The sequence below is a fragment of the Pleurodeles waltl genome, chromosome 2_2 (genome assembly GCF_031143425.1).
Source record: "Pleurodeles waltl isolate 20211129_DDA chromosome 2_2, aPleWal1.hap1.20221129, whole genome shotgun sequence".
Lineage (NCBI taxonomy): Eukaryota > Metazoa > Chordata > Amphibia > Caudata > Salamandridae > Pleurodeles > Pleurodeles waltl.
In genome coordinates, this window is record NC_090439.1 from 115,871,784 (window position 1) to 115,895,823 (window position 24,040).

Sequence of the window (24,040 nt, forward strand, 5' to 3'; positions counted from 1 at the left end):
GCACCCATTTCACATAAGAACTCTTTTGGTCATCTTGAATTAGGTTATTCAGTGCATAGTCAGCGGTCCTAGTAGTCTGGATATTGGTTTTGCCTGGTCTGGGTAAACCCAGGAGGAGAGGGCTGGGGAGAAATTCCTGAAGTTAGTTTTGAGCATTGTCTTCTCCAACATCCCAATTAACGACAGTTATAATATGTACCACCTCAGGGGGCATGCTCGCCTCTCCCCTTCCCCCTCCCATTATTTTGACCTGTCCACCCACCTCAATGTGCACCCTGTTCTCTCTGGTTCAGAGCTCTCCTTCCTCTCCCTTTTTCAGTTTGTTGAAATGATTGAATCAGTAAAGCCATTCGTTTAGTTTAGATTTGTTTGATTCCTTTTTCTTCTCCTGACGGCCACACAGTGATTGGCCACCATGAGCAACTCTGCTATATTCTTAGTGTATAGATGGTGCACAGCTGGTTCTGTATGCTAGGTCATAATTTCTGCAGAAAGCCAACACCTATGTCTTCCTGAGCTTGTTCCATAAGATAGGCTAATATGTCCTGTATCCTGTTTAGCTAATCTGCTGGTGACTCCCCTTTGTTCTGTGTACAATTCAAGATCTTTGCCCAGTACATCTTGACAGCCCTCACTTATCATGATGTACAACAGCTCATCCTTTGCTACACCTAAAGTGCCCTAATCTGGAGGGGCTTGTAACATTCAACCTTCTTTGTCAATCAGTGTCTTACTTCACTCCTCACCACCAGCCTCAACAACTGACACATATCCACGCAATTTGGTTTATATGCTTCAAATATGATCTGCAATTCTTTGTAAAATGTTGAAAAAGCTAGAAGGGCATTTTGGAAGTCTGGGGGTAGGGCTTGGGGTGGTGTGTTTTCTTATTATTGGCTTAACTAGAAGGTGGGGTGTAACTGTAAGGGTCGGCCCTGTCTAAATCTCTGGTTATATGCCCTGCAGTGTTTATCAAGCTATCTCAGGCAGTATTTGGGCCACTGACCTGGTTTGGTCTGTCCTGCTCTGAGCGGGAACAGAGAAGGCTCCCACTTGCATATTCTTTTCTTGGTCCCCGCTCACTATCTGTGATTGTGGCCCAGCCCATTTACCAGATGATGTCACGGGTGCACCCAATTGACTCCTGACGATGTGAGGGAATGTAGGCTAGAGTGTCCTTCTACCTGTCATCTTCATTCCCTCTGGTTTTAGTTTTGAGGAAATAGGAAAGGAGGGCGTAAGAAAGTCACAGTACCTGTCCTAATCCTGTCCTTCAAGTGACTGATTTGGTATTGGCGTCTTTCATGGGTCATTTTCATCCAGCAGACTTGAGACTTATGTTTCCTTTAATTTGCTTCCTCATACCAGTTCAAAAATGCCGGGCAGTGTTCTCTATCTATCTTATTATAACGGTCTTTCATTTGTCTTTTCATGTTTCTCAAGCATTCTAAATCTAAATGTGACAGAGAGGACTTGTTTCCTTCTTCACTAGTGAGTCCCACTGCTACCGATATCCGCATATGCTTTTTTAATTCTGATGGCACGTATTATGGACAGGCGTCTCTTTTACTGGATACTCTCGTGGATTAGATTTTCTAGCCCCATTTCTATACTGCATTCACACGTTGGAACACATAAAGGTATCTTCCTGCCTTGTGCTGGAGCTCATCCTGTGGAGGGGTGAAACAGAAAAATGGGAAAGGAGGGACCTTACAGTTGTGTATCTAACTGTTTCAGTGGAGAACATAAGGAAAGTATCTTTATCCATTCCACAATGGCCTTTTTGCTTTTGGCTACTCTCTGGTTATTGCTGTGAGGTTAACACAGATACCAGGGCAGCTGTCTCAGTGAGCCTCTTTTTTTAACACTTTTATCCTCATAGGATCTGCACTAGGGTCCCTATTTCCTCCTTCTGGGTTATTCTAGTGTCCTGTCGCTTTAAACTATGGAGTGTATTCATTATTTTTTAATTGTTGCTGCATCTACATATCCACCCTGCCAACCTGTCATCTCCTTGCCGAAAGCCATTGGTGCACATTTAAAACACCCAGATAAACAAGCAAATCAGCAGAAAAATAAGCATATTAGACTTAACCTTTTTAAATTTAGTTGCGCTAATGCTGCCTGACCTGATCAATGGGTCAAGTGATGGGCCTTATTCCACACCAGGTCCCCTGGAGAAACGTTTTCCTCACCTTTGACTCCTGGGGTATAGAGTTGTCTTGCTCTCTTTGCAGCTCAAGCTGAGAGTAGGTAGTTTGTGGCCTGAAGCACTAACATCTGTAGAAGAAAAGTAGCAAGAGGCTACTTGAATTATAAAACATGTTTATTATGCATAGCAAGCAAAAAGTGATGATAATGAAACACAGGCAGACAGAACTTTGCACAGAAAGCAGTTAAGCTTTATACATTTTCTTCACATAAGCAACCAAAGGAGTAAACGTGACAGAAACCAAAGCGAAACTTTAGATAGTGGGACCTGCAAATGCATAACTTTTTCATAAGAAGGGTGCAGGAGACCTTGGGAAAAGATACAACAACCGGCCACCATGAGCATGAGCACGAGCACGAAGTAGAGACACAAAAGGAAAAAGAAGTTTACTTGCAGTCAAACGCATCAGCAAACGTTCAATTATCCATGTAACAGGGGCGATGACCAGGCGGTAGTAAAACTACCCCAAGGAAGGACAAATGTAAAGCATTTTCCAATGATAAAGTATTTTTGAAAGGCAAGTCCAGGAACGAGTGATAGTGATGGGCGTGCAGTGGGTGTGGTTAAAGGTCCACAGATAGGTTATAACAGGCCAGAGCGCTTTTGCGCTCAACCTAAAAATGAGGCCTGTGTAAATCAGAGTGGAGAGAATACAAGCCACGTGGAATAACATGGGAATGCAGAATGGCTACGGGTTAAACAACATGTTGTTTAGTGAGTACAATATAAGTCAATCAGATTGTATGAACACACGCAGCAACTGGTGGCTCACAAGGTCTTCTTTACAAATCTGTCATTTTGAGGTCCTGTGAAAGAGGACCATTTTTGCATAGTATCTCAACACTTTAATTTAATGGAATTGGGAGACTCTATTCATTGGTGACCTCTTACATGGTGAAACTAAGTCCCATTTGCTTCTTCCATTAGCAGAAACACTTGGTTAATTTTACACAAGCTACGGTTTGCAGTGACTCTGAAGATCTCTTTGTCATCTGCCCCAATCTGGCACTCACCTCACTTATAGATGGCAATAACATTTTGATTAATTTGTTAATGCCATGAAGGATTTGGAGGGAAGCTGAATGGTCTCTGGCCTACATATAATACTGGTTTCAAATCTAATAAAGAATTCCTGAACACCGTGCAACTACCACAAAAGATTAAGCCTAATAACCCTTGGTTATGCTAGATAGCGTATCAATAGGCAAAAAATAGTATAAAGCTAGGTGCTTATTGGACCTGGCCCCTTCTGCAGGGTCACCCCAAACTTTCTGCCTTCCTCCTCATCCTCTTTTTTTCTGACAGCTTGGTAACTCTTGGTTATGCTGGATAGCATATCAATAGGAAAAAATTATATAAAAATGGGTGTTTATTTAACCTGGCCCCATCGGCAGGGTCCCCCCAAAACGTTTTGCCTTACTCAGATTTTTTTCTGACATTGTTTTTGTTGGCTTTAGGACTCTGGGCACTTTACCACTGGCAACAGGTGCTAAAGTGCATGTGATCTAAGCTTAAAACACGATAATATTGGTTATCCACAATTGTCATTTTTAATTTACTTATAGGTCCCTAGTAAAGTGAACCACCTGTGCCTAGGCCTGTAAGTTAAAGGTTACTGGTGAGTCAGCAAGACTGATTGTGCCACGCACTTAGTAGCCCTTCCAACCTGACGTAGGCCTGCCATGGTAGAGCCTGTGGGTGCAGTTTTAAACTGTCATGTCGACCTGACAAGTTAATCCTCTTGCTAGGTGCAAAAACCTCCTTCCTTTTTAAAACAAATATCACCCCTATGGGCAATGTGCAGTGCATTTAAAAAGTAGGACATGTACTTTTAAGTTTTATGTGTCCTAGTAGTGAAAAACTGTTAATTTTCTTTTCACTACTGCAAGGCCTCTCTCTCCCATAAGATAACATTGGGATCACCTTGTTACATTTTATACATGTAATTTCCCATTGGGAAGAGATGGGACTCCCAAGTTTGTGTCTCTGGAAATGCAATTTAAAATCGCAACTTATTGTGTAGTTGGATTTTAAATTGTAATTCTGAAAATGCCCCTTTCACAAAGCTGGCAATTTCTTACTTTAAACATCTGGTACCTTCTTTCCGTCTTTGACTACAAGTCTATGTGGGTGACAGATGGGCTCTTGTGAATTCTCTCCAGACAGCCACACACAAAGGGAGCTTAGGTGTGAATGATGGGCCGTCCACAGCCTGATGGTCCATCCTGGGCAGGGTGGGAGGGAGGAGCTGATACACCTAACTGGGCTGTGCCCTGATCCCACACAAAGGCCTACATAACCCCATGTATTGAGTCTGGCGCTAGGGAAGGGACTTTGCACACTTCAAAAGTCTCTCTTTGAAATCTCCCCCACTTCAAAGGCACCACTGGGTATAAGAACTGGACCTCAGACACCACCAACTCAATAACTGTCTAGACCTGTGGAAGAAGGAGTGCTATGCTGCTGAAAGAACTGTCACTCTTCTGGAATCTACCTGGACTTCTGCTCTGTTGTGCTGGCCCGCTGCCCTCCATGCCTGGTAGTTAAAAGGACTGGACCTGAATCTCTCCAAACCAGAACCAAAGTGAATCCAAGGGCTTGCTGGCTTGCCTCCTGTTCTTCTGAAGTCTCAGGGACATCCAAGACATCTCTTCATCCTGCAACAGCACCTGGACTGTGCTTGCTGCAAGTCTTGCCCTGTTAAGTGGTGCCAATCTAGTCCTGGGCCCTTGGAAGTGGGTACAAAGAGCTGCAACTGCCAGAACCTGCGCATCTATGCTGTTGCGCTGATGGGAACTGGTGCATCTCCATAGACACCGGCACATCCCCCTGCTGCAAGGATCAAAGACACCTCATTGCTGTCACACTGACACATTGCCACTGATGCAAGGGTTAGGAGCACTGCATTGCCAACTGTACAACCCATTGCCTCCATTCCCGGCACAGCTCCGACCTCACATGGCTTGGAGCTGACGCATCGCCTACATCTGCGGGATCAACGCCAATGCATCACCTTCTTTGCTATTTGCATCTTGTTCTCGACCAAGGTACAGTTTCAGTGGGCCAAGGCTGATCCCTGTATCTGACCTGCGCTTCATCACAGTGGGCCTGACTTTTAGATTTGACCCAGTCTAGTGCAACCAGATAGCCCCATTTGGTGCTTTATGCTTCTAAACACTACAATTAAGTTTATTCTTTAAAAATTCATATCTCAACTTCTACATATTGGATTTTTGTTGGTTTGATCTTGTATTGGACCTATTTTTCTAAATTGGTGTGGGGTCTTTTTGTGGTGTTTTTACTGTATTACTGTTTGAAGTGCTGCACAATTACTTTACACATTGCCTTTTATGTTAAGCCTGTCTGCTCTGTGCCAAGCTATCAGAGGTTGAGGACAGGTTACTTTATGGTGTTTATCTGACTTGCCCTGACTAGGATTGTGGTTCCTGATTGAACAGGGTGCATACCTCTGCCAACCAGAATCCCGATTTCTAACAGTGCTAAATCTATAACAGTTGCCTTACAATGTACGATCGCTGCAATGTATGCATTCGCTGTGCCTTCTGCTGGCCATCTGTCTGGAACACACCCAAAGCCTAATTTGAGTTGGTGGGGCCCTGCAGCACTAATTTTTGGGACCAGCACTTATTTTTCCTGAAAAGACATGGGCAAGAGAGAAAAAAGCAGAAAAGATGAAAGAAGGAACAAAAAGAAGAGATGAAAAAGAACCTGTAAGACTGAAGTGAAGAGATAGCAATTATGTGGTGGTAGATTAAAGTGGCATCAGGCAGACTCAAGACTATGACCCTCATTATGACCCTGGCGGATGGCGGTATTTTGGAGAAAGGTACTGCCAACATGTTGGCGGTACCTTCCCCCAAAATACGACCAATGTACCACTCTGTCCGCCAGGGCACTAACAGCCGCCGAGCTGGAGACTTCATTCTCAACCAGGCGGCCGCCACAGTCCCACTCTCGGGATAATGTCTCCGCCTACTGCCATGGTTTTTGTGGCAATCTTACCGCCACGAAAACCATGGCAGTAGGCACTATCAGTGCCAGGGAATTCCTTCCCTGACACTGATAGGGGTCTCCCCTGCCCCCTCCCCCCCACCAGAAGCCTCCCCCAACCTCCCCTCCTAACCCCCGACATACACACACCTACATGCACATGCATACACACACATACCCACATTCACCCACGCATGCATACATTCATACACACACACAACACACACTGACATACATCCTAGCACACACGCATTCACAAAACACAACATACACGCACACTCGCACCCATTCATGCAGGGGGACCTCCGGCAGGAGATGGGATGCGGCACTGCTGCCAGCAGCAGCGTCCACCAGCGGAACACCGCCAGGCCGTATCATGTGTCATGATACGGTCGGTGGCATTCTGCTGGCGTGGCACTGCTGCTGGCAGCAGTGCCACCTTACTGCCGTCCACCTCCATGACCGTAGCCGGAATTCCGCCATCCTTATGGCGGAGTTCTGGCTGTGGTCATAATATGGCGGACGGTAGATAGCCACAGTGCCGGTCTTTTGAAGGCCGTCGCTGTGGTGGTAGCTGGCATTTACCGCCTAGGTCATAATGAGAGCCTATGTGTCCTTGGTATTCTTCACCTTAACCTACGATACCGCAGGCACAGGCTCTTGAGTCAAACTGTGGACTTTGGCACTTATTCTTTTAAAACGTAAAGCACTAAACAACCGAGCAGATCTGAAATGTCGAGTTGGAATCTGTAAATCCATGCTACTCTAATTGTTCCTGAACTTTCATAGTACATGAATATATTTTCTTTCATAGTGCCAGTCGCATAAAATATTTTTTTTTTATAAAAGATCTTTTTAAAGCTGTGAACTAATTACAGAGCATGTATGCGTGATATGAAGAAAGCTACTTTGTCATTAATGCAGTGTGGATTTTCTTTTATGTTAGATAAGAGCAAATGTATAATTTTCTTTCCTGGAGAATACTTTGTAATTTTGAAAATAGACATGTACCTAATTTCTTTAAGCCTTACCGAAGCGAATCACGTCCACAAAAGATAAATTATTCCAATTGCCTTATTCGCTTACAGAGCACAGAGTGAAAATCAGACAAAAAAAAGACGGATGAATCTTGTGTGGTCATTTCTCACTGTGGGCGTTGTACGTAGAATCAAAGGTCACAAAAGGGTGACTGTGACTGACTAGGCTGGTACTAAAGACCTCACCTAATGGCATTGACACAATCACTTACAGCAATTAGGGCCCCGTTGCGCATTGTAATCAGAACACAATTACTCAAGGCAAATCACCCTTTGTTTTTCATCCTAAAGAGCACTTTCCTTAACCAGCCTTCAGGTTTTCTTCATAGTGACAGCATTTTTTGGAACTGGAAACATTGCATCAATAAACAGGTAATGTTGTTTGCATCAAGAATTGCGGTCAAGTAATCAATAAAGGTAATGTGTTTAGTTAAGTGAGAGTAGGATTTGTGGTATGGGAATACTAGCAGTGAAAAGCTGAACTGACTTGTCAATACAATTGGGCAGTCCCTTAGCCTTCTGCTAAGAAATTCCTGAGTCATGTGCCTAGGTTTGAGAGACTGAGGGTCTGGGTAGTGTAAAAACGATATTTCAAGCAGTATTTGTATGTGCCCTACAATGATTTTTAAAAAAAACACCCACACAACATGCCAGGACCATTTGATTTTCAGCAACGCGGACACTTCTGCAGCTTTCAGAAGGAACTTGTGGTATTAAAGTTTTTTGTGCTTAACTAATAATTATTAGTGGGTCCCCTATGTAGCATGTTTCATCCTTGTGACAATTTGTAGCCATTACCCATCGTCGAGCCTGAACCTTTTACAATAATTTTTTCGTCTCCGAGTACAACAGTTCATGCAGTAGATATAATCAGTATCGTAACCATACGTATTTACAAGTCAGTGATAGATGGTGGTTTCAGTTTATAATTATTTTTGATTAAGTGCCTCAATCTGGCTTTTTTCGAAATAGTTGTATGTTGGGATCTGGGTGTTCACCCCACTCTCCATTTGTGGTATATCATGACCTTATAGTGATGTTATCCCATCACTCCGAGTTATAATAGAGGTGTCTATCCTGTTGTTCTAGGCTGAAGATGAGTTTAGTTTGTTTAAGTGTATATAGCCCAAAAGAACTTTCTAAAAAAATAAAACAAAAAGCACTATAGGAAGGAGAAGTCGTGTTCTTTCGCAGGGAAGCTGTCCCACTTCCAGAGCTGCAATCTTAATGCCATTCCCCAACATTCCTTCCTTGTTGTCAAACAGCATCCCAATGTTAAATGAAGATGAGATTGGAGAGTCTAGATCCACCATCTGACCCTGTGCAGGTCGAGGCCTTTGGTCTGGTAATGCTAGACTGTTCCAAGACAGCTCCAGGACGCGCTGGACTGCTCCCCAATAGTGATCCTGATCCTTCAGGCTTGTCAACACCGACAGCTCCAACACAACACTTCCCAATTCAGCGCCTTCATGGGTGAAGTGGCTCAGGGCCCAAGAAGGAAACGAAGCTTGCCAAAGCAACAACGTGCTTTCGGTGAGCACAACCTTCAGCTCCTATAGAGACGCTGCTCTCAGAGTGCCGCTTTTGAAGCCATAAGAAACATGTCTTTGGTAGAGCCTCTTCCTATGGCCCAAACATTTGCTCAGAAGGAACAACTACTTGGTCCTACTCCAAGCCCATTGCCATTCCTGAAAAGGATTATGACCATACAGAAGATGATTGCTCGGAGGATGATAACCTTTTTCCCCTGTAAAATACTGATGGTGTATTATATTTTTGTTTTCAAACTGCATCATCGCCAAAAGGAGGCATACCTTACCCCTCAACTCCTTCTTTAGAAGAATTGTTTTCATTCACCTCAGTGATACGAAAAGCAGCAGAGCAGAAGCTTTAGAGTTAATCCTGTCCTCTACGGAGGAAAAATCTAATATTTTTACAGAAATATTGTGTTAGAAATTGGGTCTCTAGTCGGTAGAAGTATGCACCCTGTCAGACAGTAACACAGTGAAAACACCACAAAAAATACTCCACACCAATTTAGAAAAATAGGTAGTATCTATCCAAATAAAATACGATCAAAACATCCACAAATACAATATGCACAAGTCGAGATATCAATTTCTAAAGGTTGAAATGAGTCTCAGTCTGTGAGAATAAGTGGTTATATCCTTGTAGCACACAGTACCTGGGATGCATCAAAAATAGCAATGCATGGGAGCCGCAGAGGAGGAGATGCATTGAAAAAAAAGGTGCTGCATTGGATTTTCCTGCGTGGCACAGACAATACATAATTTCTTTCCCCACTGCAAGATGATGTGCCAATTTCCAGGAGCACAGCCTTGGTTCCCCACTACGATGCAGGGATAGCTTGAGACCCAGGGACGATGTGCTGGAAATCCTTCACCCGTTGCTAGAAGGAGCAGGTGCTGCGTCGATCCGGTAGGCAATGCAGCAGTTTTTCCACTGTAAGGCACGTGCTGCATTGCTTTTCCGACACACATGGATTTTCTTCGCTGGGGTGAAGTCTTTGTGGCCCTGAGAGTTCAGAACAGGAGGCAATCTCAATCAAGCCCTTGGAGAGCACTTGTGGAGAAGGTAGGGACAGTCCCGCAGAGTCGTAGGCCAGCAGGCAGCAGGGCAACAAGCAGGGCAGCAGTCCTTTTCAGCAAAGCAGTCCCGATGAGTCCTTTTGGAAGCCAAGCAGTCCCTCTGACAGAGTCCAGGTGTAGATCCAGAAGTGTCTGATTTGGTGGGGTCAGAGACCCAGTATATATACCCAAAATTCCCTTTTGAAGTGGAGGAAACTTCAAAGAGTGGTTTTGAAGTGCACAAGTTCCTCTTTCAGCCAGTCCTGTCTGCCAGGATCCCTGTGGGGGGTTATTAGTCCTTTGTGTGAGGGCAGGCCACTGGTCTTTGAAGTGTAAGAGAGAGCACCTCCACCCTTCCTGCCCAGCGAGTCCAATTCAGTATGCAGATGAATGCAGATGTGACTGAGTGTCCTGTGTTTATGGCTGTCTGGGTGGAATGCACAAGGGGAAGAAGACACACCAGCACAGACCAGAAGTGGATTGGAGATAGGCTGAAAGACACAGATGACAGTAAGTGCAGAGAAATGCCAACTTTCTAAAAGTGCAATTTCTAAAATAGTAATATTAAATCCAACTTCACCAGTAAGCAGGCTTTTCTATTACCATTCTGGGCATACTAAACTTGACAGGGCTACTCATTCCAGATCAGAATCTACCACTTAAAAGTATATGAGGGCAGTTCTAATGCTATGCTATGATATGAGCAGGCCTCACATAGTGGAAAATGAGTTTGTGAGTTTCTCACTACCAGGACATGTAAAAGACATAAGTAAATGTCCTAATTTTACTTACGCAGCACCCTGCCCTAGGGTTGACTTATTTGTAGAAAAAGGGGTGTTTAAGGCTTGGCAAATAGTTTTAAAGGCCTAGTCGAAGTGTCAGTGAAACTGCACACACAGGCCTTGCAAGGGTTGGCCTGAGACATGGTTAACAGCTACTTATGTGAGTGGCACAATCAGTGCTGCAGACCCACTAGTAGCTTTTAATTTACAGTAGCAGGGCACATGCACTGCACTTTACTAGGGACTAACAGCTAAGTTAAGTATGCCAATTGGGTAGGAACCAATGTTACCATGTGTAGGGGAGACAGCACATGCACTTTAGCATTGGTCAGGAATTATAAAGTGCGCAGAGTCCTAAAACCAGAAAAAACAGTGTTGGAGAAATGGAGGGAGGCAGGCAAAAGGTTTGGGGCTGACTGCCTTAAGGCTGTCAGGCGTAACATATTGCAGCTATCTTCTTTAGTTATTGAGACTGTGGGCCTGATTATGAGGGAGTTACTCCGTAACAAACGGAACGGATATCCCGTCGGCCATATTACAAGTTCCATAGGATATAATGGAACTTGTAATAGTGCAGGTGGGAAATCCATCACGTTTGTGTCAGAGTAATCCCCTCTGCAAAGGTCGTGATCAGGCCCTTTGTCTCCCATTCATTGAGGCTCTTCTTGAACATGTCCTTACTGCGATGTAGAAACCATTTTTGTGCCTAGCATTCCACATACAAATTGCCAGATGACATACACCTGCACCAGGTGACCAACAATTCCCGTTGTCACAGCATTTAATGGAAAGTCTCATCGTCTGAGTTTCTTCCTCAAAACTGAACTCAAATGCCTTCCCCATGGCGCCTCCAAATATGCAGTTGATAAATCTGGACTCTGTGGCCAGTAAATAGGGTTACCAGAGATATGTAACTTTGTTCTCTGTTGCCCTTTGAAGAGCTCCCGCAAATGCTACTATTACAGTTAGATGAGATCTTCTTGATTTTAATATTTAATTATAACCCCTTCTGGTGCTATACAGTTTTTAATGTCTCTCTCTCTGAATTATAAACCAAGCCGCATACAACCCTTTGGAGATTGAATATAGTAAATTAAACGTGGAAAGACAGAAAAACAAGCTTTGAAATGTTGTCTGAGGTCTGTATCAGCTATTAGTACCCAAGATAGAACGACAGCAGCTGAACTGCCTATCATAAGCTTTCTTTACCAGTGATCGCAACCATTACAGGCCCCCAAAAGAGAATATTCTGTGCTGCAACCTCCCTTTCCTCTGGTTTGTTGTGGGCTTCAGACCTACCCCTAGCCTAAGAGCTGAGGACAATAGAGTGTGCTGCATGAGATGGCTCTCGCATGACTGCCGTGTCTGAAACAACTGTTTTGAAGGAAGAGGCTTAGGTTGCGCCAAGGGAGAAAGAAGCCATGTTTTTTCATCCCATTTTTCAGTTGTGATACAGTTCCAGTTCACGCTGCTCTCAGTATTTTGTGGTGGGAGGAGTTTGCTAATAGCATTATTGTTCTTAACTGCGGAGCAATAAAGACTGCTAATTACTCCCCCTGGTAGAGAAGCTTCCTTGTGGCTTGGACTCATTAGTGCGGGGAGGATAGCTAACAGCCGTTATTGTTATAGTCGTGGTCCATATCTCTTAATTATTCACTCTGTGTCTCTCCATTGTATTCCACAGATCTACCTTTGACTTGGGTCCTTACATATCTGTTAGAGGTACAGAGGATGACATACACTTTAAAGTCACAACTTCACTCTGATTTCGAATTTTTAACACTACACTATTGGGTTTCATTCTACTACACTGAGGACGTTTATGACCTGGGGCTGAAACAACGGCTCTTCCAGTTCCTTCAGTTGTATTAGTGTTCGAGCCAGGTATTAGAAGGCCTAACCTGCATGTTTATTAGTCTGATCTGTACGTGGAGCTGATGACAGAACACAACACCCGCTTGCCACAGTTGGCCTTCCATTACACTTGGAGCGTGCATCTATGAAATGCATTTCGGCACACAGTAACGTCCTGTATCTATGGCCCTTAATATAATTCCTTAGAGGTGCTCCGCAAATATTTATTTCTGACTCAAATGTTTCCCCTCTTTGTGGGAGTACAGAGTTTTACAATAATATACACGTTGGGGCATTTTATGTAGTTCAATTATAAAAAATGTTTGACAGCTGATGAAATATAAGACTAAATTAGGTGTGTGATTGTGTCTACTATAACTATATGATGGCTTTTAAAGATTTTTTTTTCATTGTTATCCTTTCAGTATTTTAAGATTAAAATATGTTTTAGTATTGCACAGGTTAATGACGGTTATCACAATAGGTATGTTTACTTACCTTAAGTAAAATGTTGTGTTTCAAAGTATGTGGCTGTAAAAGAGTTTGAAGAAAGTACGTAGATGTGCGACGTGGTCAGCAAAATGCAAACAATGTTTGGCAGTAAATTGGAGTTCTTTGAGCAACCAGGGAGTTTATTCTAATCTTTAAAATTCGTAACCATTGTAGATCTGAAGTTCTTTACTATTGGTACACACCTGGTAGCTCCCAGATCACAGAGAGAAAACTACGCCTGTGTGGAGGAACATCAATGTTTCTGATTCTCTTTTCTGATTACAATTTCCTCCCTAGCTTTGACCCTGCTTCGGTTTATTGCTTCCTGACTGTGTTCAGCCCGTTTGTGATGGGGGCTCTAATGATGTGGAAGGTGAGTAAAACCCCGGCAAGGTTCCGTATCGGAACCAATGATTCAGTGTGGTTGTGCAGTGACTAGATGCACAGAAAGTTCAATACTGACAATGCCTTCATTGTATCACTTTGTTGTTTATATTTGTTGTTTCCAGAGCACGCAATCATCATAGTTTCTTAGCCCTGCAAAGATTATTATTGATGAGAGCTAGCGAAAAATACCAATGACATAGAGAGATTGTTCGCAATTAAGGATAAACAGGGAGTCTCTGAGTGCAGCAGAGAAGAAAGTTCACAAAGAGTGGTTGGGAGGGGCATTCCATACATTGGCTGCTGCAAAGGAGAATGATTTACTATTGTATGTAACAGTGCATACTTTAAGTGTTGGTGGCACCCTTAAGTTACATTTGTGCTGTGACAAATTCTTGAATGCAGAAACGTCTATAAAGATAATCCTTGTAAGTTCTAATAGGTTGTTTTTAGGAAACAATATATATAAAGACATAGTCGCTGTGTACAGGTGGAAAGTTGTAATTTCTCCAAGGCCATACATAAAATAGAACCATGGGAGGAGAGGGTGGGTGGGAGGAGGCTGTTGCTTAAATAACAAAATTGCCTCAGGGCATTCTTAACAAGAAGGGGTGATTCAGACCATAAACAGTCACTTGGTAGCTTATTTGGCAGTATTCGACCCTGTAACTTCTTTTATTGCTGAATAAGATGGTGTTAGAAATCATGTCTGTAGTTAGCAGAGGTTTGTACCCTGCCCAAGTAGGTACCACAATCCTAGTCAGAGCAAGTAAAATACACACTAAGAGTTTACCCGTGCTCACCCTTTGTTAGCTTGGCACTGAGCAGTCAGGCTAAACTTAAGAGACAATGTGTAAAGTATTTGTGCACACACACAGTAACACAGTGCAAACACCACAAAAGGACTCCACACTAGTTTAGAAAAATAGCCAATATGTATCTGAGTCAAACAATAACAAAATGTCAAAAATGTAACATACACAAATCAAGTTAAGAATTTTTAAAGGTTAAATCAAAACTCAGTGCTTAGAAGACAGTAGCCCCAACCAGAACTATCTGATTGTGCTGGACTGGGGACAATCCAAAAGTTCAGTCCAACCGTGTTAGAGCGCTGGCCAGGTATAGGAGTCACGCAGACCTGCTGACAGTATCTTGGTTGCTTTGGGGCTTGGTGATGAGGCATTAATCCAAGGAGGGGAATGCATTGCATTTGGAGGAAATGCTTCATTTCCTGATTGGGCAACATCAGTGATGCGTTGAGGTCCACATGTGATGAGTACAGGTTCTGATGCATTGTTGCTGCGTCGACCAAGTCAGAGGTGCATTGTAAGTCGGGCTTGTCTCGGTGTGCAGTCGCCGAGCTGTCTGCGGCTTCGTTGGAGGCAGTGGCACAACAGCGTTTCTGCAACTGGATGCGTTGGTTCAAACTGTCACAACAGTGTTGTAGTGTCAGTTCTTGTGTTGCACCACCATACCCCCCTCCAAGGAACCAGGACTGGATTTAGCACCACTTGGCAGAGCAGGACTTGCAGCAGAGGCGCTGGTGCTGGTAGCAATATGCAGGCGCAGTCTTTGATATCCCTGAGACTTCAGTAACAGGAGGCAAGCTCAATCAGTCTCTTGGAGAAGCCTTAGATTTTAGGAGGTAGAGAGTTAGATCCAGTCCTCTCATTCCCAGGCAAGACGTAGCAGGCAGCAGGCCAACATAGCAGAGCAAACAGCAAAGTGGCAGACCCTCCTCACAGCTTCGGTATCCTTCTTCCGGATAGAATGTCCTCAGTCCAGAGGTGTTCCAAGTATATGGTGTCAGAGGACCAGTACTTGTACCCAGATGTGCTTTAGAAATGGGGCAGACCTCAAAGAGTGGTTTTGAAGTGCCCAGGTTCCCTTTCAGCCTAGCCCTGTCTGCCAGGAGGTCTGTGGGGGGTTATCAGTCCTTTGTGTGTGGTCAGGCCACTATACTTTGCAGTGTACGTGGAGCCCCTCCACCCTTCCTGCCCAGGAAGACCCATTAGTATGCAGCTGGAATGCAAGGACAGTTGAGTGTCCTATATTTATGGCTATCTAGGTGGAATGCACAAAGGTAACTGTCACCTAACCTTATACAGACCAGATGTGGATTGGAGGCAGGCTAAGGCAGAGGATGGTTAAAGTAAGAAAATGCCAACTTTCTAAAAGCAGCATTTTCAGACCTGCAATTTAAAAACCACTTTTACCAAAAGTTGTGTTTTTTCAAATTGTGTGTCCAGACACAATAAACTAAATTTTTCTATCTTTTCTCAATTGGAAATTGTACTCAAACAATGTTTTAAGGCAATCCTCATACTAGCCTATGGGAGAGATAGTCCTTGCAATGGTGAAAAACTAATTGTTCACCACCTGGACAAGTTAAACTTAAAAGTACATGTCCAACTTTTTAAATGCACTGCACCCTGCACTTGGGACTAACCAGAGTCTGCCTTAGGGGTGTCTTACATGTAATAAAAAGGAAGGTCTGTGCGCTTGCCAGGTTGAAATGGCAGTTTAAACTTCACACACAGGCTCTGCAATGGCAGGCCTGAGGCATGTTTGGAAGGCTACCTTAGTGGGGGGCACAACCAGTGCTACAGGCCCGCTAGTAGCATTTGACTTACAGACCCTGGGCACACATATTGCACTTTACTAGGGACTTACTAGTAAATCAAATATACCAATCATGAAGACACCAATGTTACCATGTTTTAGACACAGAGCACATGCACTTTAGCACTGGGTAGAGTGGTAAAGTGTCATCCTAAAGGCGACAAAATCAAGATAAGAAAAAGAGGAGGAAGAATGCAAAAAGTCTGGAAATTACCCTGCAGAAAGGGCAATTTCCAACAGATGGCATAAACTTCCAGTCTCAAACCTAAAGGTAATTTAATTCTGTCGTTTCCTTACGGCCCAATGCAGCAGGTGTGTGCAGATTGCCACACTGCCCAGGCGACTGACATGGATTCAGCAGGCCTCATCCTGGGAGGTAGGAGTACACGCCTGTGTGGGACCAGGAACAGAAGTAGGACTAGACTTGCAGGTTGGATGAAGCAGGAGAATTCCGGATGTGATTGCAGGTATAGCAACAGGTATTAGTCTTCGAATTAACCATGGGATATGGAAACACATGTGGAACCTCACACCTATGTGACAAAGCAGCTCAGCACCATTACCAGGATTACCTGGAAACTTTTTCAGGAGTTATGAAAGTAGTGAATCCCTAACAAATATCCAAACCCATTCCGCTATACTATAAAGCCTTTATAGTCCAGTAAATACTAAAATTTAACACACGCATGATGAGAGCTAAGAATCAAAAATAGAAAAAGCTCCTGTTTCCAAATGCTGGTACTGATTTAGGAGCCTACACCATTGCAAGGCAGAGAGCATCAGGAAACTCAGCCTCAAACAGCGCCTCATGGGAGACCGATTGAATATCTGTATGTGAGTACAAAGTTAAAGCATCCTTTCCTGTTGAAAAATACTAAAATGATCAACGAAACATGGATAGCTCTTCCCTTCGAGAACCGTAAAGATCCAGAACCTGAAATATTGCTTGTAAATACCCACACATTACCAACCACTTGGTTTGAATTACATGAGAGACATTAATCTCTATGATTTATTTGTAGAACAATAAGTCTTTTATGTCTAGAAAACATGGTCAGCTACTGCAACTGAAGTTTCAAGTGGATCTCTTCACCGTCACGGAATAGATATTAGATGTACATAAAAAAGTCCCCATTTGAGGCACAACCATGAAGCATATTTATTCTTAGATTATAGGTCACAGGTAGGTATCTCGTTACACACTTCCTGGAGCTCGAGTTTTTATCAGCTGATTCTCTCAAGTGAGACATTCCAACTGACTTTGCATGAACACCACAGAACAGGCAACAATAGCTACACTATGATTAACATCATTCAGCACACTGATGGTAGGGACTCTTTAATGTGCTAATGCTTGCAAAAACAGGCATGCATCAATGTGCACAGACCATTTCTATTGTGTCTATGTCCACTGGCTGCTTTTGTCCCTGATATGCCTGGGATCAATTTCTTTATTAGATATCAGAAAGATTGAACAGTTCCTCTAGCCTACAAAATTACCAAAACGCTCACAACAAAAGAACACAACATTCGGCATTTTAATATGTTGCACACATTTTCAGAAATGTTACCAAAAAGAGCTGAGCTATATAGTTTACCAATTTGTCCTTGTTATAAATGGTTGCCTCCTGTGCAAGCAAGGACCCTCTCTCTAGTTAGGGTAAGTCACACACATTCCAAATTATCCTTTGCCCACCCTCTGGTAGTTTGGCACTGGGTAGTCAGGCTTAACTTAGAAGACAATGTGTAAAGTATTTGTGCAATAAACCTTGCAATAACACACTAAAAACACCACACAGCTTTAGAAAAATCTAGAATATTTAGCTGAGTAGATTAAGGTCAAAACGATCAAGGTTAGATAAATACACGTTGAAATATCACTGTTAAAATTATAAATAGAGTTTTTAGTTCTTAAAAAGCAATAAGTGTCTCATGCAAGCAAAAAGTACCTGGTTTGCGTCTTAATTATCTGTAAAGGTACCGCAGAGAAGGATATGCGTGGAAAACGGGGCGGTGTCTGTTGGTTTCTCCGGGCACACACAGATGATGTGTCGATGTTTTTTTGCGCAACAAGGGCTTTGCGTTGATTTCCGGAACGTAGACTTGGATCCTCTTCGGGTTGCGGGGTATTTGGACGTCCCGGGGACGATGCAGAGAAATCACAGGGGGAAGTCACAGGAGCTGCGTCGATCTGGTGGGCGATGCAGGGACATTTCTATCACGTGGCAGGCGCTGCGTCGATTCCTCTCGCAGGAAGTCAGGATGCGTCCTTCCGGCTCAGCTACGCGCCGATCCAGTGGGCTGTGCGACCAAACCCCGGACGCAACGCTGGCACTGCTTCAATCTCCACTCAGGGAGCCGGGCTGCATCGTTCCGGTTCAGCATTGCGGTCATTTTCTCACCGCAGGGCAAGCTCTGCATTGATTCCGGGAGGCTGTGCGTCGATTTTTGTCGCACAAGGAGTTCTTTGCAGAGATGAAGTCTTTTTGGCCCTGAGACTTTAGAAAACAGGAGGCAAGCTCAATCCAAACCCTTGGAGAGCACTTCTCAGCAGAGCCAGAGGGCAGCAAGGCAGCGGTGCTTTTCAGCAAAGCAGTCAGCTGAGTCCTTTGGGCCGCCAGGCAGCTTTTCTTAGCAGGTTGCAGATTCTGGTTCAGAGTTCCTTTCCCGGTAGTTATCTTGTCAAGAAGTGTCTGTAGAAGGGTCTTAGTTGGTAGGGTCAGAGGTCCTGTTTAAATACCCAAATGTGCCTTTGAAGAGGGGAAGACTTCAAAGAGTGGCTTAGAAGTGCACAAGGTCTCCTTTCAGTTCCATCCTGTCTGCCATGGTCCCAGTAGGGGGTTTGGCAGTCCATTGTGTGAGGGCAGGCCACTGTCCTTTGACATGTAAGTGTCAGGCCCTCCACCCCCCAGCCCAGAAGACCCATTCAGTATGCAGATGTGTGCAGATGTGACTGAGCATCCTGTGTTTGAGGTTGTCTGAGTGAAATGCACAAGGAAGCTGTCGACTAACCTAGCCAGATGTGGATTGGAAGGCCCAGGAGGATTTAAGTGTAGAGAAATTCTCACTTTCTAAAAGTGGCATTTCTAGAATAGTAATATTAAATCCAACTTCACCAATAAACAGGATTTTCTATGACCATTCTGGCCATACTAAATATGACCTGGTTACTCCTTTCAGATCAGAATCTACCACTCAAACAGTATATGAGGGTGGCCCTAATGCTATCCTATGAAAGGAGCAGGCCTCACAGCAGTGTAAAACGAATTTAGGAGTTTTACACTACCAGGACATATAGAACACACATGTTCCTGTCCTGCTTTTTACCTACATAGCACCCTGCCCTGTGGGCTACCTAGGGCATACCATATGGGTGAGTTATATGTGGAAAAGGGGGAGTTTAATGCTTGCCAATAACTTTTAAATGCCAAGTCGAAGTTGCAGTGATACTGCACACACAGGTCTTTAGTGGCAGGCCTGAGACATGGTTAAGGGCTACTTATGTGGGTGGCACAATCAGTGATGCAGGCCCACTAGTAGTATTTAATTTACACGCAGTGTGCACATGTAGTGCACTTTGCTTGGGACTTACAAGTAAATGAAACATGCCAATTGGGTATGAGCCAATGCCACCATGTTTTAGGGAGAGAGCATATGCACTTTAGCACTGATATACAGTCCTAAAGCCAGCAAAAATGAGGTCAGAAAAAAGAGGAAGAGGAAGACAAAATGTTTGGTGGTGACCCAGCAGAAAGGCCATTTCCAACAGTCCTTAGTTCAGTTTGTCCCACATTACTGGTGTCCTCATCTAGATAAAAAAGCTCACTTTAGTACTTTAAATTATGTAGGATGAATAGTAAAGGTGTGAGAAGTTACAAAGCTTTTCTTCCACAAATGTTAAAAGGATAGCCTAAGTCTCTTGCGTTTTCCATTCTTCAGATTTTTTCTAATATTTCTGTCCTCCCATCGAGCGTCAGCATTGCTTCTATCGCTGTGTCCTGAAAGTTCCAATTGTTTGTCACCATCACCTCTAAGTGGTCTGTCCAACCCTCCATGTCCTGCACCTTTGAAACTGCTCCTGCAAATGTAGTTCCTAGCCCCTTCACCCTCTTCTCGATCGTCTCAAGTACTCAACTGCTGTTGAGGACTTTTTCTAGTTTCTGTAATATCACCTCCAATGTCACCTTTATCTCCCTAAGGGTTTCTAACATTTCTCCTCTAATAGACTGCCCTCAGTCATTTCCAGTCAGTCCCATCTTTTTTTTCCAAACAGGTGTCTGAATAAAATTATACCTCTCCTTTTACTTTTCCAAGCCATCCTCTCTCAGTCCATTTGCAGTGTTTCTGTCACGCTGTGACTTGGCCGCTTAGACCACTGTTAAAAGTCACTACTCCTGGAAAGTGCCTCCTGATACCTTTCCTTCCATACCAGCCAGTACATAAGTTGCATGCTGATCTAGTCTTCCATCTGGGGAAATACAGCCACACTCAATCAGCACCAGCACCTGTCCCAAGCCGGCCGTGCCTTACGGCCTTACATCCTCTGATCACTCGCCGTATAGAAGATTCTGGGGTTGCCCCTCTCCACTTTTCATCGCTGTTACAAGACACCAGGTCCACTGAGGGTGTCATCTCGCACTGGCATCCCTCACCACTTACTTCATGTTTCCAGTGGCTTAGAGATAGGGTGACCCGACGTCCCGGATTTCCCTGGACAGTCACGGTTTTAAGAGGACTGTTCCAGTGTCCCCATGCTTTTGTTCATTTCACATAAATGTGGTTTGTGGAGGCAAAGGTCAGGTCAACCTGCAAATGCTTTTGTCAGTTTGAAATAAATGTCTCGTATGGACAAAGGTCAGGTCAACTTGCGCATCAGAAGTGAAAGGTATGGTCTTCTTTCACATACACCTCTAGAGTCTTAAATACTTCAGCTGCCTGCTTATGTGTGTGTGTATACTCTCTCTCTCTCTTTTTTTTATGGAAAAGGCCAGATATAAAAGTGAGATTAAAGACGTTAGTCCGGCTTTTATGTCTAACCTGTCCAGATTTTCCTTTTCAAGGGTAGGTCGCTCCCCCTGCCGCTGCAGCTCCTCCAAGTTCCCGAGTTCCTGTGTTCCTGAGACCCACCTAACTGTAAGTACCCCCCTCCTCCCAGCCCCTCGCCCTGCCCCGCGCCACTCACCTTCTCTCCTGCTCCTGCTTCTTTTCCTCCTCTCTGTCTCTTCCTCCTCGCTCCCCCTCTGCAATCTTCTTCTGTGTTCTTCTGTTCTTCTCTTCTGTTCTTCTGTTCTTCCCTTCTGTTCTTCTGTGTTCTTCCGGTCTTCTGTGTTCTTCTTCTCTGTTCTTCTCGGTGCTTCTGTGTTCTTCTTCTCGGTTCTTCTGTGTTCTTCTCTGTTCTTCTCTGTTCTTCTCTGTTCTTCTCCTCTTCCGATCTTCTGTTCTTCTGTTCTTCTGTTCTTCTGTCTTCTGTTCTTCTGTCTTCAGCTCTTCCGGTCTTCTGTTCTTCTGTCTTCTGTTCTTCTGTCTTCTGTTCTCCTGTCTTCGGCTCTTCTACCTCCTCCGTCTTCGTCCCCCGAGCCTGCCCTCCTGCTCCTTCCTCATCCCCCTCCCTCACTCGCCTCCCCCTCTCTCACCCCTAGCTAACCCGTTCGCTATCTACCTCCCTCACTCCTCCTATCTTCCTATCTCTCTAGCTCCCTATCTCACTATCTAACTCCCCCACTCTCCACCTCCTCCTACCTACCTATCTGTCTATCTATTTCCCTATCTATCGACTTCTCTATCTATTTTCTCTATCTATTTCTCTATCTCTCCCCCCCTCCCGCCACCCCCTCTACTACCTATCTCCCTATCCTCTCACTCTACCTCTCTCCCTCACCCATCTCTACAACCCCCCCTCCCCTATCTTCACAACCCTACTCCTATCTCTCTCCCTAATCTCCAAACCTCCTAACACTCACCCTCCTCCACCCTAAACCCCCTCCCCCAGCTCCTCTCACTCTACCTGTCCCCCCCCCGCCTCGCGCTTTCCCGCCGCGACCTCCTGCACGCCCCCGCCCCCCAGCTCCCATTCGCCCCCAGCTGACCCCTCCCCCCCCCTCCTACCTCTTATGGCGGCCGCTGCGCGACTGCGCAGCGGGCGCGCGCAGCGGGCACGCCGCTGGCGCGCCGGAGGCAAGCCCGTCTGCGCCCGTCCGCGCCTGGCCCGCGCCCAGCGCCACGACCCCTGGTCCCTAGCTCCCCCAAGCCCCGCTGATCCGCTACGACCCCACCACCCTCCACGCCCTCAACCCAGGGCGCTCCAAAACCTGCTTCCTAACTCACCCCAAACGCACCCATGGACCCTTCGCCTGCAACTCCTGCAAACGCATCTTCCACCACGCAACTACCACGACCACAAGCCCACGCGCCATCAACCACCTCAAGTGCATCCTGATCAACGCTCGTTCCGTCCACAAGCACGCCGTTGAACTTTGGGACCTCCTGGACTCCACAGCCCCGGACGTCGCCTTCATCACGGAGACATGGATGAACGCCTCCTCTGCTCCAGACATCGCTACCGCCATCCCCGCACCAACCAAGTAGGAGGAGGTGTCGCCATCATCTTCAAAGACTCCATCAGCGTCACCACCTCCACCGAAGACCCCCCCCTCGCCGCTGAACACCTGCATTTTCAGATTCGCACCAACCCAAGGACCACCCTCAGAGGATCCCTCGTCTACCGTCCTCCCGGACCTCGCACCTCTTTCAGCGACGCCATCGCCGACTTCATCTCCCCGCACGCCCTCGCCTCACCGGACTAAATCCTCCTAGGCGACCTCAACTTCCATCTGGAACAAAACAACGACCCCAACACCACCACCCTGCTCGACAACCTCGCCAACCTCGGCCTCAAACAACTGGTGAACACCGCCACCCACATCGCCGGACACACGCTCGACCCTATCTTCTCCGCCAGCAAACACGTCTTCTTCAGCCACACCTCTGCCCTACACTGGACCGACCACAGCTGCGTCCACTTCACATTCCGACGCGAGACCTCCCACCTCCGAACTCAACCCATCCCTCATCGACAGTGGAACAAGATCCCTGAAGAGCAACTCTTCTCCGCTCTCGCCGCCAACCGACCCACCCTCACCACCGACCCCAACGACGCAGCTCTCAACCTCACAAACTGGATCTCCAACTGCGCTGACAACCTTGCTCCCCTCAAACGCACGCATCGACAGACCAACACCAAAAAACCTCTCTGGTTCTCCGACACCCTCAAAGAATCAAAGAAAACTTGTTGTGCCCTTGAGAAGGCCTGGCGCAAGGACCACACCGCTGACAACATGACCGCCCTCAAGAACGCTACACGAGAACACCACCACCTGATCCGCACTGCCAAAAGGAACTTTTTCACCGACAGACTAGACAAAAACTGCCACAACAGCAGAGAACTCTTCAGCATCGTCAAAGAGTTCTCCAACCCCAGCGCCAGCGCCAACGCCGTCACGCCCTCACAGGATTTGTGCGAATCCCTCGCCACTTTCTTCCATCGCAAGATCAGCGACCTCCACGACAGCTTCGGACACCAGACCCAACCATACACCACTGAACCCGCTTCCCCGGACATCACCCTCAACAACTGGACCCACATCAACACGGAAGAAACCAAATCCATCATGAACTCTATCCACTCCGGCGCCCCTTCGGACCCCTGCCCGCACTTCATCTTTAACAAAGCCGACGACATCATCGCCCCGCACCTCCAGACCGTCATCAACTCTTCTTTTTCTTCTGCTACCTTCCCCGAATGCTGGAAGCACGCTGAAGTCAACGCCCTACTAAAGAAACCTACGGCTGACCCAAGCGACCTGAAAAACTTCCGCCCCATCTCTCTTCTACCTTTCCCAGCCAAGGTAATAGAAAAGACCGTCAACAAACAGCTGACCACCTTCCTGGAAGACAACAACCTGCTCGACCCTTCACAAACCGGATTCCGAACCAACCACAGCACGGAAACCGCCCTCATCTCAGTCACAGACGACATCAGAACCCTGATGGACAACGGTG

At 45.5% G+C, this 24,040-nt stretch overlaps 1 protein-coding gene across 2 annotated transcripts in view; it reads left to right on the forward strand.

Moving 5' to 3' along the window:
- The window catches only part of PIGN (phosphatidylinositol glycan anchor biosynthesis class N), a 988,499-nt gene that overhangs the window by 866,495 nt on the left and 97,964 nt on the right, over nt 1-24,040 (forward strand). For both annotated transcript variants that reach the window (XM_069219499.1, XM_069219500.1), the window contains 2 exons: nt 7,577-7,632; nt 13,274-13,349. In XM_069219499.1, the coding sequence (XP_069075600.1) occupies nt 7,577-7,632; nt 13,274-13,349 (132 nt within the window). The remainder of the gene's footprint in view (nt 1-7,576; nt 7,633-13,273; nt 13,350-24,040) is intronic.